We start from the raw sequence: 17,115 nt of genomic DNA, 5'->3' as shown, positions 1-17,115 counted from the left end.
CAGTAGCAGTGCCTGGTCCTCCGGGCTCAATGGCGCTCCGTAGCTCAGGCTGAGAGGCCGAGCCAGGGAGAGGATTAGGACTGAGGACTCCTCCAGTTGGGGAGCGTAACGCTCTGCGCGCCCAAGAGGCGCCGGAGCATCTGCGCTTCTGCGCTCCACTAACCTTGTGCCCTGCAGACGTTTCGGACTACAGTACCCATCAGCCCCTGCCAGCGTGCACGCGTGATGGGTATTGTAGTCCGAAACGTCTGCAGGGCACAAGGATGGGGAAGGCCGCGTTATGGGAAATAGCTGGTTTCCAGCCCAGTCCTCTCTATGCGTCTTCTGAAAAGTGGGTGGCTTTTTCCCCCCATTTGTGTTTTATTGATTTTCAGTTTCAAACGAATTAGATAAAAAGGAGATAATAACAAATCTGCGCTTCTGCGCTCCACCAACCTGGCATCCTGAAGCTGTTTCGGACTGCAATGTTGTTGTTGTTTAGTCGTTTAGTCGTGTCCGACTCTTCGTGACCCCATGGACCAGAGCACGCCAGGCACTCCTGTCTTCCACTGCCTCCCGCAGTTTAGTCAGACTCATGTTGGCGGCTTCAAGAACACTGTCCAACCATCTTGTCCTCTATCGTCCCCTTCTCCTTGTGCCCTCCATCTTTCCCAACATCAGGGTCTTTTCCAGGGAGTCCTCTCTTCTCATGAGGTGGCCAAAGTACTAGAGCCTCAGCTTCACAATCTGTCCTTCCAGTGAGCACTCAGGGCTGATTTCCTTCAGAATGGATAGGTTTGATCTTCTAGCAGTCCATGGGGCTCTCAAGAGTCTCCTCATAACTTCTATCTGCCTGTTGTCTTTGTCCATGGATTTTTCTTGGCAGGGATACTGGAGTAGCTTGCCAGTTCCTGATCCACGTGGATCACGTTTAGTCAAAACTCTCCACTATGACCTGTCCATCTTGGGTGGCCCTGCATGGCATAGCTCATAGCTTCTTCGAGTTATTCAAGCCCCTTCGCCACGACAATGCAGTGATCCGTGAAAGGGCCGGACTGCAATACCCAACAGCAAATTGTTGTTATTGCCGGATTTACATATAAGCTGAACAAGCTATAGCTCCTTAGGGTCCCACTCTCTTGGGGGCCCCCCAAAAAATAATAATTAAAGGGGGGGAAATGGATGTACATTTCCAAAATATAAGATAAAAAACAAATAAAATAAATCCTACAGACAGCAACAGTGTTTTGTGTTGTGTAGCCTCCTATTTGTTATGTGCAAATGGTTTTCGATACCTACCGGTATTAGGTCCATAAATTACCATATAGCATACAGTATATTCAACACAAAAATAGCGACAATTTGTTGTTGACAAAGGACAACGGGACAACTTAGGGCCTCATCAAACCTAAATCCGGCCCTGACAACAATCATTATCCCCCCCCAACCCTAGGAAAATAGTGTCTCATACTGAATGCAAACAAACAGTGCTCAAAAGACTATGATTTGAAAGCAGGGACGCCATACGTAGGTTATTTGTTTGGTTTGTATCACAAAAAAATAACTTCAATAAAAACTAATTTTAAAATGCATGCACACCAACACCAACAAGCAAGCAAGCAAGCAAACAATAGCACAACAGGTACAGAGGCATCACCCAAAAGGGAAATATTACTGAAGCAATCCCAGTTGTGGGTCATTGGGTGTACAGTAGTCGGATGGAAGTGTCATTCCACAATGGCTATCGAAGCTGTCCAGCTTCTTTTGCAATATCTAAAACACAATTTTTTGTGATATGGGGGATGCCAGGGGGTCCATAGCCCTGGCTGCAATTTTTTGAGGGGGGCAACCTTAGTGCGTTGCAGCCCAGCACTCCTCTCTGGGTGGAGGTTTTTTCATTTCCTTTATCTCTTTTCTTCTGCTTTTTAGGTTAAAAATGCTTGGTATTTTATGTTTATTTCTGTATACTGTGTTTTCTTTGTGTGTGTTTTCAAGCTTTAATTGAAATAAATAAAAATAGCTTACAGACACAAGCGCACACCAAAAATGTTGATCAGAAAGCTCTGGAAGCTCCTTACTGAAACATTAAAAGCAGACTCCACTGCTGTTTGGGGCCTGCCTTCAGTATTAAGCCTTAATTTGTTTTGGCAAAATAATACTTGGACTCAACGTCAATCCGACTTCCTTATTACAGTTCACAGGAATTTACTGTCTCCAAGGCAGCCTGATGTCATCTCAGCCAATCCGGGAGCTGGAGCCAGTTAATGACTCGCCCAAGCGAGCAGAGGAAAGTGAAACTTCACTTCTGACTAGGGAATCATGGACGCAAACGCTCTCTTAGGAAACCTGAGCAAGGAAGCTTCCTGCTCCATCTGCCTGGAGTATTTCAAAGAGCCGGTGTCTGTACATTGTGGGCACAACTTCTGCCAGGCCTGCATCACTCAGTGCTGGTGGGGGCAGGAGACTGGCGTGTCCTGCCCCCGGTGTGGGGAAAGCAGCCACCAAAAGAGCTTCAGAGAGAACCAGCATCTGGCGAGAATCGTGGAGATAGTCAAATGCTTGAATCTGGAAGCTGCCAAAGCACTGGAAGAGGGGAGAGTCTGTGAGAAGCACTTGGAACACCTCAAGGTCTTCTGCAAAGACGACAAGATGCCCATCTGCTTGGTGTGCACTATTTCCAACGAGCATCAAAATCACACTGTCGTTCCGATAGAAGAAGCTGCTCAGGATTACAAGGTAGTTTAGGGCAGGGGTAGGCAAGCTAAGGCCCGTGGGCCGGATGCAGCCCAATCGCCTTCTCAATCCGGCCTGCGGACGCTCCAGGAATCAGCTTGCTTTTACATGAGTAGAATGTGTGCTTTTATTTAAAATGCATCTCTGGGTTATTTGTGGGTCATAGGAATTCGTTCACCACCACCACCCCAAAAAAAAATAGTCCAGCCCACCACATGGTCTGAGGGATGGTGGAGTGGCCCACAGCTGAAAAAGGTTGCTGACCCCTGGTTTTGGGGAAAGGGGCGTAGCTCAGGCAGGGTGGAGTATCTGGACCGCTTGCAGAACATCCATGGTTCAATCCCTAGTATCTCCAGGGGAGACAGGGAATGTTTCCTGCCTTTGGGGAGCTGCTATGGGTTGGTCGGTGTAAACCAGCCTTTCTCTACCTTGTTGTTGGACTAAAACTCCCATCATCCCTGACCACTGGTCCTGCTAGCTAGGGATGATGGGAGTTATAGTCCAACAACATATGAAGGGCCTAAGGTTGAGGAACGATCGTGTGAACAATACGTGTGAACGCTCGTGTGAACAATACACAGCTAGATGGGCTTGGTATAAGGTAGCTTCTTACATGTGATTTACTCAGCGTAGACCCCTTGAAATTAATGAACATGACTATGGTCACATTCATACCACACATTTAAAGTGCTATGGCGCCGCTTTAAGCAGTCACACCTTCCCCCGAAGAATTCTAGGAGACGTAGTTTGTTGAGGGTGCTGAGAAGTGTTAGGAGACCCCCCCCCCCATTTCCCTCACAGAGCTACAATCCCCAGAGCACTCTGTGAAGGGGGGCTGATTCTTCAGCTGCTCTGGGAAGTGTAGTTCTGCGAGGGGAGCTCTCAGTGCCCTTAACAAACTACAGTTCCCATAATTCTTTCAGGGAAGCCTTGACTGTTTAAAGTGATAATAGCAATTTAAATACATGCCATGAATGTGGTCAAGTTATTCAAGTGTGTTGACTCTTGCCATATGTAGAACTGGCAGGAAGCACGTTATCCCTTTTGCTGATTATTTCAAGTGAGAATTATGTGACTTACTAAGCCCCACACAGGTTGCTCAGACTCATAAGTTACCTCCCCGTTGTTGTTGTTGTTGTTGTTGTTGTATACCTGAAGGAGCGTCTCCAACCCCATTGTTCATGAGGTCCAGTGCCAAGGGCCTTCTGGCGGTTCCCTCGCTGTGAGAAGCCAAGTTACAGGGAACCAGGCAGAGGGCCTTCTTCGTAGTGGCACCCACCCTCCCACCAGATGTCAAAGAGAACAACAACTACCAGACTTTTAGAGGACATCTGAAGGCAGCCCTGTTTAGGGACGCTTTTAATGTTTGTTGGATTTCTGTATTTTAATGTTTTGTTGGAAGCCGCCCAGAGTGGCTGGGGCGGGGTATAAATAATATATTATTATTATTATGGGCAGGGTATAAATAATAAATTACTACTACTACTACTACTACTAAATTTGTATAGCACCCTTTATCCATAGATCTCAGGGCGGTTCACAACATAAAAACACAAAATACATAATAAAAACAAAAAGCACTTCCCCCTTCCTATGTTACTATAGGCTACTAGGTTCCCCACTCCCACCTCCATGCCCCAAAAGCCTGCTTATAATTTCTCTGTTGAAAAGGAACACTTTCAGATGCAACTGAAGATCTGGAAGCAAAAGACAGAGGAACTCCAGGCCCTGAAATTAGCTGAAGCGAGAAGAAGCTTGAAACGTCTGGTAAGTCAGCAGTTCTCAGACTTAACACCTGATTGGAGTTTAAAACATGTGGAGGGCTGCCAGGTGGATGAAAGCAGTCCAAGTTGCCCATCCCCCCCCCCGGCTTCTGTGTCTTTAATAGGTGCATAACAAGAAAAATATCAGCAAGTAGTGCTTTTCCTCTGTGAATGCTGAGTGATGGGGAAAGTCGGTGGTTCAGGTGATAATGCCACAACTCTATACCGTAACATTTTCTGTTGACCTTCCCTGCCTTCCTTTTGACCTGCTCTTTGCAGGAAAGGTTAGACTCCGAAGGGAAGAAGATTGTGTCTGAATTTGAGCAGCTCCATCAGTTTCTAGAGGATCAAGAAGAATTCCTGCTGGCCAGGCTAGAACAGCTGCAGAAGGAAGTGATAATGGAGGAGAAGACCGCCACATCAGAGATTTCCAACCTTCATGACCTTGTCCGTGATGTGGAAGAGAGATGTAAGCAACCTGTGAGTGAATTCCTCAAGGTAAGGAGAGCAGGGATCCTTCCTCTGGGACAGGGGTCAGCAACCTTTTTCAGCCATGGGCTGGTCCACCGTCCCTCAGACCATGTGGTGGGCCGGACTATATTTTTTTGGGGGGGGGGGGAATGAATGAATGCCTATGCTCCACAAATAACCCAGAGATGCATTTTAAATAAAAGGCCACATTCTACTCATGTAAAAACACGCTGATTCCCATACCATCTGCAGGCCGGATTGAGAAGGCGATTGGGCCACATCCGGCACCCGGGCCTTAGGTTGCCTACCCCTGCTCTGGGGCCTCAGGGCTACTAAATTTAGACAGGCATGGGGTAAATCTAGATCTAGCATGGGGGGAATTGTCCTCCCACATGTTTATTTGGAGGACAGCTCCTGCTTGTATTCAGGACCTAACTCACTACCATGTACGGGGCTGGAAAAGGTCTGATGATCTAGAATGGAGCAGTGAACTGGGCTTTTTTTGGTCTTCACATGTGGCTTAGTGTTCTCGCTTGAATTTCCTGGAGGGAGCCAATTCAAGGGCTAGTCACACAACATTGGCAAATCAGCGGTGTAGCAACAAAACTGCTAGCACAAAGCTAAGAAGGGTTCGCTATGGTTTCAAATCGGATGGGAAACCAAGTGTTGAGATTTTCTGCACTGCAGGGAGTTGGACTAGGTGACTACGATTTTATGATTCTAACAGTGAGCATGTGACTTCAATTGAGGGACTGAAAGCATGTTGCGGTTGCAGGATCTCTCTGCAGATTTGATGTTTAGCAACAGCACCTTCAGGCTCTTCCTGTATACAGTGGTACCTCGCAAGAAGAAAATAATTTGTTCCGTGGGTCGTGCCGTCTTACGAAAATTTTCGTCTTGCGGAAACAAAGGGCAGACAGCAATAATAAAAAAGGCCCCAAAAATCGTCTTGCGAGGCAGCAAAGAATCACTAGACGCTTTCATCTAGTGAGTTTTTCGTTGCACGAGGCATTCGTCTTGCTTAAGAAAAGCAAATATTACAAAAACACCATAGACTCTCTAAAGCAGGAGTAGGGGATCTGTCCAGTGGGCCGGGTCATTATTTTCCCCATACTCCTGGAGGCTGCATGAAAAGTGGGTGGGGTTTCCAACTTGTCAATCACCTTGCATCAGAGTGATGTCAGAGTTTGGCCAGCTGATGAACGTGCCAAAGAGAGAGAGAGAGAGATGGTTAGTACTCATTGTTATTTCTTTTATCTCTTTGTTGTTTGAACAGATGAAAACCTTTTTATTTATTTACTTTTCAAAATAAAAAAGCCTTTGGGGGGGAAATAACAAAAGGAAGATGGGAGAAAAAGGACTGGCAGGGCAGAAGTAACGACTGCAAACAGATGACGTTACAAGTATTTAAAGTGTGTTTTCACCTGGGAATAAATATTAAGACGCTTAAGCAGAGAAAAGATGCAAGCATTGTCCCTCTGCTTCAGGCAAAGTATCCGGAGAGACCTTGCAATGAGAGAAGTTAAGAGTAGAAATTCTTAAAATCAGAGAATTGTGGAGCTGGAAGGGACCAAGAGGGTCATATTTTCCAACCCCCTGCAATGCAGGAATATGGAACTTGAACAATGTGGAACAATGGGCTATGTATGTCTGATTAGCCTGATCTAACTTTCTGTTCTCTCTCCCATCTCTAGGATCTCAAAAACACCTTGAGCAGGTACGGTTCTCTCATGCATTCAGACCAGTATTAAAGACAGGCATGAAGGTTGCAGGATCTGTGCAAGGTGCAAGGGTCACATTGACTCTGCTTCCTTCTCCAAGGATGTACCTTTTCTCCGGTTGGTGGGACATGACACAGTAGATAGGATGGAGGGAGGAGGGGAGCAAAGAGATACCTTACCAGAAGGAGCATCTCCACCCCCATTGCTCAGCCCGGACACTGAGGTCCAGCGCCAAGGGCCTTCTGGCGGTTCCCTCCCTGCGAGAAGCAAAGTTACAGGGAACCAGGCAGAGGGCCTTCTTGGTGGTGGCACCTGCCCTTTGGAACGCCCTCCCATCAGATTGTCAAGGAAATAAACAACTATCTGACTTTTAGAAGACATCTGAAGGTAGCCCTGTTTAGGGAAGTTTTTAATATTTGATGTTTTATTCTGTTTTTAATCTGTTGGGAGCTGCCCAGAGTGGCTGGGGAAACTCAGCTGAGGAGATACTGGGCATGGGGAGACATCACCATGGGAGGGGTGAGCCAAAGAGAGAATTTCCTTCACTCCCTTTCTCTGCTCTCCCCTTCATCCACCATGCTGGCTTTATAAATCTCCACTTGCTTATTTACATTTATGCCCATCCACAATATTCTCTAGGTGGCTTATCACAACTTTCATTATGAACACACTACCTGTCAAACCACTATGCGAGGCCTTGATCCACTTTACACACAATCACTGGTTTGGGGGTGGGGCGGATATGCTGGTATGCCCCTCTTGGTATGCCCTGCAGAGGACCTCAAGGTCCACAAACAACAATATTCTGGAGATCCCGAGCAATAAGGTGGCTAGATGGGCCTCAACTAGGGCCAGGGCCTTTTCAGTATTGGCCCCAACTTGGTGGAACGCTCTTTCACAGGAGACCAGGGCCCTACGGGATTTGTCATCTTTCCGCAGGGCCTGCAAGACAGAGCTGTTCCGCCTGGCCTTTGAGTTGGATTCAGTCTGACCCCTGTGTTTTCCTCCCTCATGGTTTTGATTTATGGACTACTTAAAATGAGGCTGCATTTTAAATTTTAATATTGTATTTTAATCTGTATATTAATTTATTGTTTTCTTTTCTTTTGTGTCTTATTGTAATTTTATTGGTGTTAGCTGCCCTGAGCCAGATTTTGACTGGGGAGGAAGGGGTATAAATAAAAATTTATTATTATTATTATTATTATTATTATTATTATTATTATATTATTATTATTATTATTCTGGGAATCACTAACTCCCAAGCTGGAGGCAGAGGCAAGGAACATGGGTTAGAGAATTCCCAAGCCCTTGGTTAAGGAGAGCCTTTTCCCCTTCCAGATGCGATGATCAGAAGACCCAGAAACCAGTGGGCTGCTCTCAAGATCTGGAAAAGAGGCTGAATGTGTTTTCCGAGAAAAGGATGCACCTGGAAGAGATCTTAAAGAAATTCAAAGGTGCCAAGGTGGGGGTGGGAGGGAAGGGAGGAATTATTATCATTAGAAACAGTAAAATAGTAATTTTTAACATTCGTTGGTATATATGTGTATATATATATATATAGTCTCAAAGCAACTTAACGACAAGATAAGTTGTACTCCTGGCTTATTGCAAAGGGCGATTTAGGGGACCGTGATCAGTTCACCTGCACTGGGTGCCGAGCCAAGAGGATGCTGCAGGAGGCGCTACAACAAGGAAGCAGGCAGGGAGGGTATTTTGGTGATGCACAGGGCGCGCTGAAATTTGAAAGCCCAAAGTTCGCCACTGACATCGGGTCCCCAGCTGGTGATCAGGAGTGGCCCACATGGTGGAGCAATGCCGTAGTACCACCCTTTTGACCAGCACTATTGCTGCTTTATACCTGGACAGCGCAGTGATAAGTCAGGGGAATGGAGAGGTGGGCACGCTGACAGAACCAGCCTGCCCTGCCAGGGTACCGGTATTTGTCCATCCCATACTTCTCGATGCGTTTCCCCATTACTTTCCTAACTGCAAAAAGTCTTTTTTAAAAAAGTGAATTTGGAGCACCAGGGCAACAGATCCACTTTATGTATTTTGTGTTTTTCATGTTGTAATTTAATGTGAACAGCCCTGAGGTCTACAGGATATAGGGCAGCATGCAAATTTAATAAATAATAATAAAAAAATAATTTTGTAAAGCTAAATTTTCCCATATGCTCTTGAATCCGTCTTGCAAAATATGGACAACCTAGAGTCAATAAACAACTCTTGCTGATCCACTTCAAAATACCCTGAGCTCTACCAGTGCCCTGTCTACCTGCTGCCCACCCCTGCCCTAGATCATGTTTCTCTTTGGCAGTCACACCAGAGCTCCTCATTATATAATTTGAAGGGGGAAGAGTTCCTTGAATGTATAATTCTGAAAACCACTGGCCCAAGCGCACCAGCTTTGTGGAATCTAATCTCCATTTTTCTCCTCTCTTACTCTAGCTGCTGTGTCAGTTGAACTGGAGAGCATATATTTGTCAAAAGAGGAACTAGGAGTCCGGAAAGGCAGGACAAGATTATTTGAGTTGCCTTATGCCGAAGTGAAGAAAAGAGGCACAAGAGGTCAGTAGTTTTGGGGCTCAGTAACGGTTACACAATTTCTGAGTATGTTGCAGCCGTAGGGACAGGGGAGATTTTTAATTCAGTTCCCAGGGAAAGGCAAATCTACTTAATTAGGACTTTCTGGAATAATAATTCTTCTTTTTTTTTTTTAAATAAATTTTTATTCAATTTCCAATTTATCCAATTAAAATAATAAAAAAAAACATTCTTTTATACACAACATTATAAATTTTCATCTAACATTTTGCTCTGCCGAGCTACGACTTCCCCCCCTCCCTTCATGCGGGTTTCTTGTTTACTACATTTTTGCAGTTCCTTTTTAACTGTTTGGTCAATTCGTAGGATTTATTTCAATCCTGCAAGTGTTTTTAAAGATCTACAATTTTTCTCCATATAATCCACATATTTACTCCAGTCTTTTTGAAACCTTGTCTCCCCCTGGTCGCGGATCTTGCAAGTCATCCTTGCGAGTTCAGCATAGTCCATCATTTTAATCTGCCACTCCTCAATCGTTGGAATTTCTTGTAATTTCCATTTTTGGGCTAACAAAGTCCTAGCCGCGGTTGTCGCATACATAAACAATACTTGATCTTCTTTTCTAATCTCTCCTCCCATTATTCCTAGTAAAAATGCTTCAGGTTTTTTTGGGAAAGTATATCTAAACATCTTTTTCAGCTCATTATATAACATCTCCCAAAATCTTTTTACCTTATCGCATGTCCACCACATATGATAAAATTCACCATCTCTCTCTTTACATTTCCAGCAAGTTTTGTCACTCATTCTATACATTTTGGCTAATTTAACTGGTGTTAAATACCATCTATACATCATCTTATACACATTTTCTTTCAAAGCAGTACATGCTGTAAATCTCAACGTTTGAGTCCATAATTTCAACCACGCGTCATAATCAATATTGTGCCCAAAATCTTTTGCCCACTTGATCATCACTTCTTTTGTCAACTCATCCTTCGTATACCATTCTAATAACAAATTGTACATTTTTGACAGAAGCTTTGTTTTGCCTTCTAGCACTTCTATTTGGAATTTGGACCTTTTGTCCTCAAAACCTATTTTCCTGTCTTCCCTAAGAACATCATTTATTTGATGGTATTGTATCCATCCTGTTAAAACTCCTTTAATTTCTTCATAGGGTTTAAGTCTCCATCCTTTATCAGTTCTTATCAAAATTTCCTCATAAGTGGCCCACCTCCCCTCCATATTTACTTTCTTCACTGTTAATACCTCTGCTGGTGAAACCCACCATGGTTTTTTGGTCTCTAACAGCATTTTATTTCTTTCCCACACCTCGTACAGAGATCTTCTTATCACATGATTGGTAAACCCAGTATGAGACTTCTTTTTGTCATAACATAAATATGCATGCCACCCAAATCTATTGTTAAAACCTTCCAAATCTAGCAGGTCAGTATTCTTCAACGTTATCCACTCTTTAATCCAACACATACAAGACGCTTCATAATAAAGTCTTAAATCTGGCAGGGAGAAACCACCTCTTTCTTTTCTGTCTACCAAGATTTTATGTTTTATTCTAGGTTTTTTCCCCTGCCAGAGAAATCTTGACAAAATCTTTTGCCATTCTTGAAATTGTCTTGTACCCTTCACCACAGGTATAGTTTGAAATAAGAATAACATTTTAGGTAGGATATTCATCTTAATTGCTGCTATTCTTCCTAAGAATGACATGTTCATATTAGTCCACCTTTCCAGGTCTTTCTTTATTTCTCTCCATACTGGTTCATAATTGTCACTATATAAGTTAATGTTCTTTGCTGTCATCCATATTCCAAGGTATTTTACTTTTTTTGCCACATCAAAACCATATTTTAGATGTAGCTCTTGCTTTTCCTCTTTCGTCATATTCATTGCCATCACCTTTGTTTTCTGTCTATTTAATTTAAATCCTGCTAATTGTCCAAATTTCTCAATTTCTTCTATAGCCGCTGCAACACTTTCATTAGGATTTTCTAGAGTTAAGACCAAATCATCCGCGAAGGCTTTCACTTTAAATTGCTTTGCACCTACTTTAATTCCTCTAATAGTTGAAAGATCTCTTAATCTATTCAATAGTACTTCCAGGACCATGATGAATAATAAAGGGGATAAGGGACACCCCTGTCTAGTTCCTTTTGTGATGTCAAAATATTCCGTTAATGTGTTATTAATTATCAATCTTGCTTTTTGTTCTGACTATATTGCCTCAATCCCATTCAAAAAAGAATCTTTGCCAACCATCGATTCCAGATTTTTCTTCATAAACTGCCAAGATATATTGTCAAATGCTTTCTCTGCATCCACAAACATTAATACTGCTGGCTTATCTATCTTGGTTTCCAGATATTCTATTACATCTATTATATGTCTGACGTTGTCCTTTAACTGTCTACCAGGAAGAAAACCAGCTTGATCCTTATGTATCATTTCATTCAAAACTTCTTTCAATCTCTTGGACATAATGTCTGCAAAAAGCTTATAATCGTTGTTCAATAAAGAAATTGGTCTATAATTTCTGACTTCTAAGCCATCCGCTCCTGGTTTTGGAATCAATGTAATATACGCTTCCTTCCATGTATTTGGGATCTTTCCTCCTGCAAGAATATCATTCATCACTTCTTCTAAAATCGGTATCAGCTGTCCGTTTAAAACTTTATAGTATTTTGCTGATAATCCATCTGGTCCTGGGGCTTTTCCTACTTTCATTCTCGTTATTGCCTGATGTACTTCTTGCCTTGTTATCCTATTATTAAGTTTCTTTCTTTCCTCTTCTGGGATTTGTTTCAGTCCATGTTTGCTTAAATAATCACTGATCTTCTTCTCCTCTTCTTTCTTTTTACAATACAACTCTTTGTAAAACTTTTGAAAGGCTTTCTTTATTTCCTTTGGCTCCTCAGTCACTTTTCCTTCCATATTTATCTTCACTATCATATTTTGATTTTGACGTTTCCTTAATTGCCATGCCAATAATTTTCCTGTTTTGTTCGCTGATTCAAAATTTTTTTGTCTCATCTGCTTTATTTTCCATTCTATCTCCTGACTGATCAACATAGAGAATTGTGTCTGTAACATCTTTATGTTATGTTTGATTTGTTGATTCTCTGGTTTATCTATCAGGTTTTTCTCATTTTCCATGAGACACTTCAGGATTTCCTCCTTCTTCTTTTCTTTCTTTCGTTTCAGGAAACTATTTTGCTGTATTAGAAAGCCTCTCATTACTGCTTTACTTGCGTCCCATACCATATCAAGTCCAGTGTCTTTATGTAGATTCCAATGAAAATAATCTTTCAGGATATTCTTAGCTTTTACTACCACCTCTTTATCTTCGAAAAGCTCCTCATTCATTCTCCACCTAAAGGAATTCTGATCTTTGCTTTTCATTTCCATAAATATTGAATTGTGATCTGATAATGTTCGTGGTATTATCTCTATTTTACTCACCCTGGGTACTAGTTCTTTGGAGATCCATATATGATCAATTCTTCCAGAACTTTGATTTGGTTCTGAAAAGAATGTAAACTGTTTAAGCGTAGGATGCTTTAACCTCCAAATATCCACTAGGCCCAGGTTTTCTACCAATTCAAAGAAGGATTTTGGTAACTTGCCTTCATTCTTCCTTTTCTTTGTCCTATCCAATTCTGGTACTGTCACTCCATTGAAATCGCCCATAAGCACTATCTTTTGGTCCATATACTCTGCTAACCTTTCTTCCAAATTCTTGTAAAATTCCGCTTTGTTCTCATTCGGTGCATAGATTCCCACCACCAGCATTTTTTCTCCTTGGGTCGATATTTGGACCGCTATCACTCTTCCTTCTTCATCTTTAAACATCAGATTTGGATCCAATTTGTCTTTTATATACAAAACCACTCCTCTCTTTTTATTTTCTACTGAATTTATAAATTCTTTACCCAACCTTTTATTTCTAAGAATATAATTGTGTTTTTTCGCCACATGTGTTTCCTGAAGACAGATTATATCCAAATTTTTCTTCTTCAAAATATGATCAATTTTATTTCTTTTCACTTTGTTATTCAATCCATGTACATTCCAAGTATGTATCTTCAATGATGCCATTTTACTTCCTAATATCAGGAAGATAAGATTTTATCTAGTCTTGGTCGGGTTCTTTACTTAAATCTTTATCTTCTTCCTCTTCTTCACTCTCTGACTCTGGAATAATAATTCTTCTTTGGCGATCACTCGTAGCTGAGTAAGATTGTCTTCCATGAACACGGTTTTAACAATGAGTCCGTAAGGGACTGTGGGGGCCAATTCTGGATCCACATGTCCTTCCTCAGTGGGGATATTGGCTTCCGGACAGGAGTTGATCACGGTGTGGATTTGCCAAGCATGTCTTCCTCTTCGCACGTTTCTCCCTTGCGTCCTGAGATCGAGTTTCTTCAAAGCCCATGACGCCTTTGGTAAAGGCTGTTCTCCAATTGGAGCGCTCTCAGGCCAGTGTTTCCCAGCTGTCGGTGTTTATACTACATTTTTAAAGATTTTGCTTGAGATAGTCTTTAAATCTCTTTTGTTGACCACCAGCATTATGCTTTCCATTTTTAAGTTCGGAATAGAGTAGTTGCTTTGGAAGACAACATGACCATGCCAATGAAGTTGAAGAATCATTGCTTTGAAACTGGTGATCTTTGCTTCTTCCAATACACTGGTATTAGTTCGCCTGTCTTCCCAAGTGAAGTGTAATTTTTTTCGGACAAATCAAAACAGCTACCTTTTGAAACTCATTCTTCTTTTAATGTTCCAGTGCAGTTTTCCATAGCAACAAATAATGTGTCACAAAAATATGTATATCGGGGGAAAGCGTGCATAAAAATACAGTACAGTCATACCTCTTCTAGTGAACGCTTCATGTTGCATTTTTTTCGGGTTAAGAACACGGCAAACCCGGAAGTGTTTACTTCCGGGTTTCGCTGCATGCACAGAAGCGCTCTATTGCGCTTCACACATGTGCAGAAGCGCGCTCTGGTTACGGACTTTTCGGGGTGCGAATGGCACAGGAACAGATCGTGTCCGCAACCAGAGGTACCACTGTATTAGAGAAAATAACATACACAGATGCATTATATTAGGGAACCAGTTCTGTCTGTAACACACACACACTCTTTTTCCTCCCTCCCTCCCAAGTGAACGTGACTCTGGATCGAGACACTGCAAACCCCTTCCTCGTCCTCTCAGCGGATCAGAAGAGTGTGAGACTCGGAGATGCATGGCAGGATGTAGATGACAACCCCGAGAGATTTGATACTTACCCCTGTGTGCTGGGCTGCGAGGGACTCACGTCGGGGAGGCATTATTGGGAAGTCGAAGTGGCCAGTGGGAAGCACTGGGCCGTGGGCTTTGCAAAAGAATCTGTTGAAAGGAAAGGACAGATCACCCCTAGCCCCGAGGAGCAGATATGGGCTCTACAACAAAGTGGGGATCTCCTTGAAGCTCTTACCTATCCACCGACTATCTTGCCATCGCGCAACTGCCCCAGGAGAGTCTGGGTATTTCTGGACTATGAAGAGGAACGAGTGGCATTTTTTGATGCCGATACATCAGTGTTAATCTACGTTTTCTCACCAGCGATGTTCAGTCAGGAGAGAATCTTCCCTTGGCTCTGGGTCTGGCCTGGAACCGAGCTGAGGATTTAGCAGCGAGTTTTGATGTCAGTGTATTGGGCTAACTGCAGCGAGACTGAGTAACACACATGCAAAAAATCGCTTGTCTAGGTTTGGGTAGCTGTCTTCTCTACGGCACAGGAAGAGTGGCTTTACAGGCCATGTCCCACTTGCAAGGCAAGGATCCTAGTGTGAAGCAAATCCCAAATTTCCTTCAGCAAAAAATCGACATTTTGTGCCCCCAAAAAACCGCCTAGCAAATTGTATTGTGCATATCAGTTTTAAATTACACAAACGTTGTACTGATTTCAACTCTTTTAAACACAGCCGATGTTAAAAGAATACACGCATCATATAAGGTCGAGATAGCCAACATGGTGCCGTTTAGATCAGGCATCCCCAAACTTCGGCCCTCCAAATGTTTTGGACTACAATTCCCATCTTTCCCAACCACTGGTCCTGTTAGCTAGGGATCATGGGAGTTGTAGGCCAAAACATCTGGAGGGCTGCAGTTTGGTGATGCCTGCTTTAGATGTTGCTAGACTGCAACTTCCATCACCCCTGACTGCTGGCAGAGGCTGATGGGAATTGTAGTACAACACCGTCTGGAGGTTTTATATTAAAGGAGTGGCACCGTTAGGCCTGGGCTGCTAGGCACATCCCCTGCCCCTCGCTGCAGATGGCTGGTGCCATGAGTCAGTACCCACAACACCTTCCTTTGAAAAACAACAACGCTTCACTGTGAGCGCAATGCAGCCAGAACAAAGCTCTCCACAGTTGATTCCCACCTCCCATTTAATTCTGCAGGGTGCCTCTGGGCCTCACAGAAAGAAGACCAGCAGGTGCCTGTAAAAAGTTGCTTTTTAAAAAAATGATGTCACAGAGACTGCTGCTGATGGCTGCCTGGCTGGCAAGGACAAGACAAAAAGGACAAGACAAAATGAGGGAGGACCAAGCAAGCAGGCAGTGTGAGAAATACACCTTCCCCTCTTTCTCCCTTTTCTGGGGTGGGGATGACCCCATATCGCCCCTCCCCTACTTTTTACCAGGGTTCATTCCCTTACACATGGCCTGCTAACTGGGTGGATGGAGGAAAGGGTGAGAAAACTGGACTGTGGCTGTGTGTAGAAATTGGTGGTGGAACGGACGGACTCCCTCAAGAACTTGGAAATGGATACTATTGAAGCGCAACATTTTTTCAAGCCGCTCTGATTTTATTCAGAATAAACAATATGAATCTGTTTTCATTCAAGTTTGGGTGCATTTAATATTCATCTAGCCTGCTTTCATGCGCGATGAACTACTACAGTTTGATCTGCAGGCATGAGAAGCTTTTCATAGCATGGAGGTGAGCAGAAGCCTATCATTTTCTTATGCCTGCTTTTAAAACCCTTCCTGGAAGGCAGAGATTGGTTGATCGACTGGCCAGTTAGGAAATGGGAAAATAAAATGATCTGCTGCCAGGCTGATCATGGGAAAATGAAAAATTGGGGCTGATCCACACTCTTAAGTGTGGATCTAGTTGTTCCATTTTTAGTTTGGTCCGGCGTTGGCCATTCCCACAGGTACTTTTTACCTTTGGTTTAACTTGGGGGAAGACTCCTGAAAACCCCAGTTTTCCCATTCATTCTTCCTAGTTCTAAATAGTCTGCTTTTCTGGTTGCCTCCATCGCCATCCACCCTTGGCAGTGGGGTGGAGCATGCACACTTATTCCACAGAAACCCTTCTTCCCGCACTGTGGCTACACTATTACATTCAAACTTCTTGTCCTGTGCACAAAACACTCCACTTTTGGTGATGCAGTGGTGGCTGAGGCTGTGGACTGATTATGTTTTTGCGCAAAAACTTGTTTTGGGCAACCCTGCTACTTCGAGTTCTACAGGTCTCACAGCATTAACGCCCCATAAAGTTTTGCTTCTCCCATAACCACAGCCTTGGATTCCAGCAGAAATCAAGCATGTCTCTCCCTCACAGGCTTCAGCTTGCCTTCTCCTAGCTTCCAACTCATACAACAGTGTCTTTAGTCTTTAGTCCTTCTAAATTACCAGCCAGGTGAGGAGGGGGGGCACTATTTGTCCTCTGGCACAAAGCCACTTCCTTTGTTATTTTAACGACTCGCACTTAAGCCACTACCATACCAGGAAGCTAGCCTGGCTATGCCAGCAATGTAATCCTCGCTAGATCCAGGAATTGGAAGGGACTCGGGCCCCATACAGCCTAACCCCCCCAAAAAAACA

At 43.3% G+C, this 17,115-nt stretch overlaps 1 protein-coding gene across 1 annotated transcript; it reads left to right on the top strand.

Moving 5' to 3' along the window:
- Nucleotides 1-95: 95 nt before the first annotated feature.
- Nucleotides 96-16,638, top strand: LOC132591598 (E3 ubiquitin-protein ligase TRIM39-like). Its single transcript, XM_060270850.1, has 7 exons — nt 96-2,715; nt 4,384-4,479; nt 4,755-4,973; nt 6,641-6,663; nt 8,009-8,124; nt 9,119-9,238; nt 14,402-16,638. The coding sequence occupies exons 1-7, from the start codon at nt 2,299-2,301 to the stop codon at nt 14,908-14,910; spliced, it is 1,500 nt and encodes a 499-aa protein (XP_060126833.1). The 5' UTR covers nt 96-2,298; the 3' UTR covers nt 14,911-16,638.
- Nucleotides 16,639-17,115: the final 477 nt, after the last annotated feature.

This window comes from Zootoca vivipara, chromosome 2 (genome assembly GCF_963506605.1).
Source record: "Zootoca vivipara chromosome 2, rZooViv1.1, whole genome shotgun sequence".
Lineage (NCBI taxonomy): Eukaryota > Metazoa > Chordata > Lepidosauria > Squamata > Lacertidae > Zootoca > Zootoca vivipara.
Note: the sequence above shows the minus strand (reverse complement) of the source record. Positions and strands in the feature narration are given on the sequence as shown.

Bases quoted from the DNA above. Each gene is read 5' to 3' on its own strand.
- LOC132591598 (XM_060270850.1), top strand. From the start codon at position 2,299: ATGGACGCAAACGCTCTCTTAGGAAACCTGAGCAAGGAAGCTTCCTGC. The intron at 2,716-4,383 runs GTAGTTTAGGGC...TCTGTTGAAAAG, and splicing joins AAGCTGCTCAGGATTACAAG to GAACACTTTCAGATGCAACT. The intron at 4,480-4,754 runs GTAAGTCAGCAG...TGCTCTTTGCAG, and splicing joins GAAGAAGCTTGAAACGTCTG to GAAAGGTTAGACTCCGAAGG.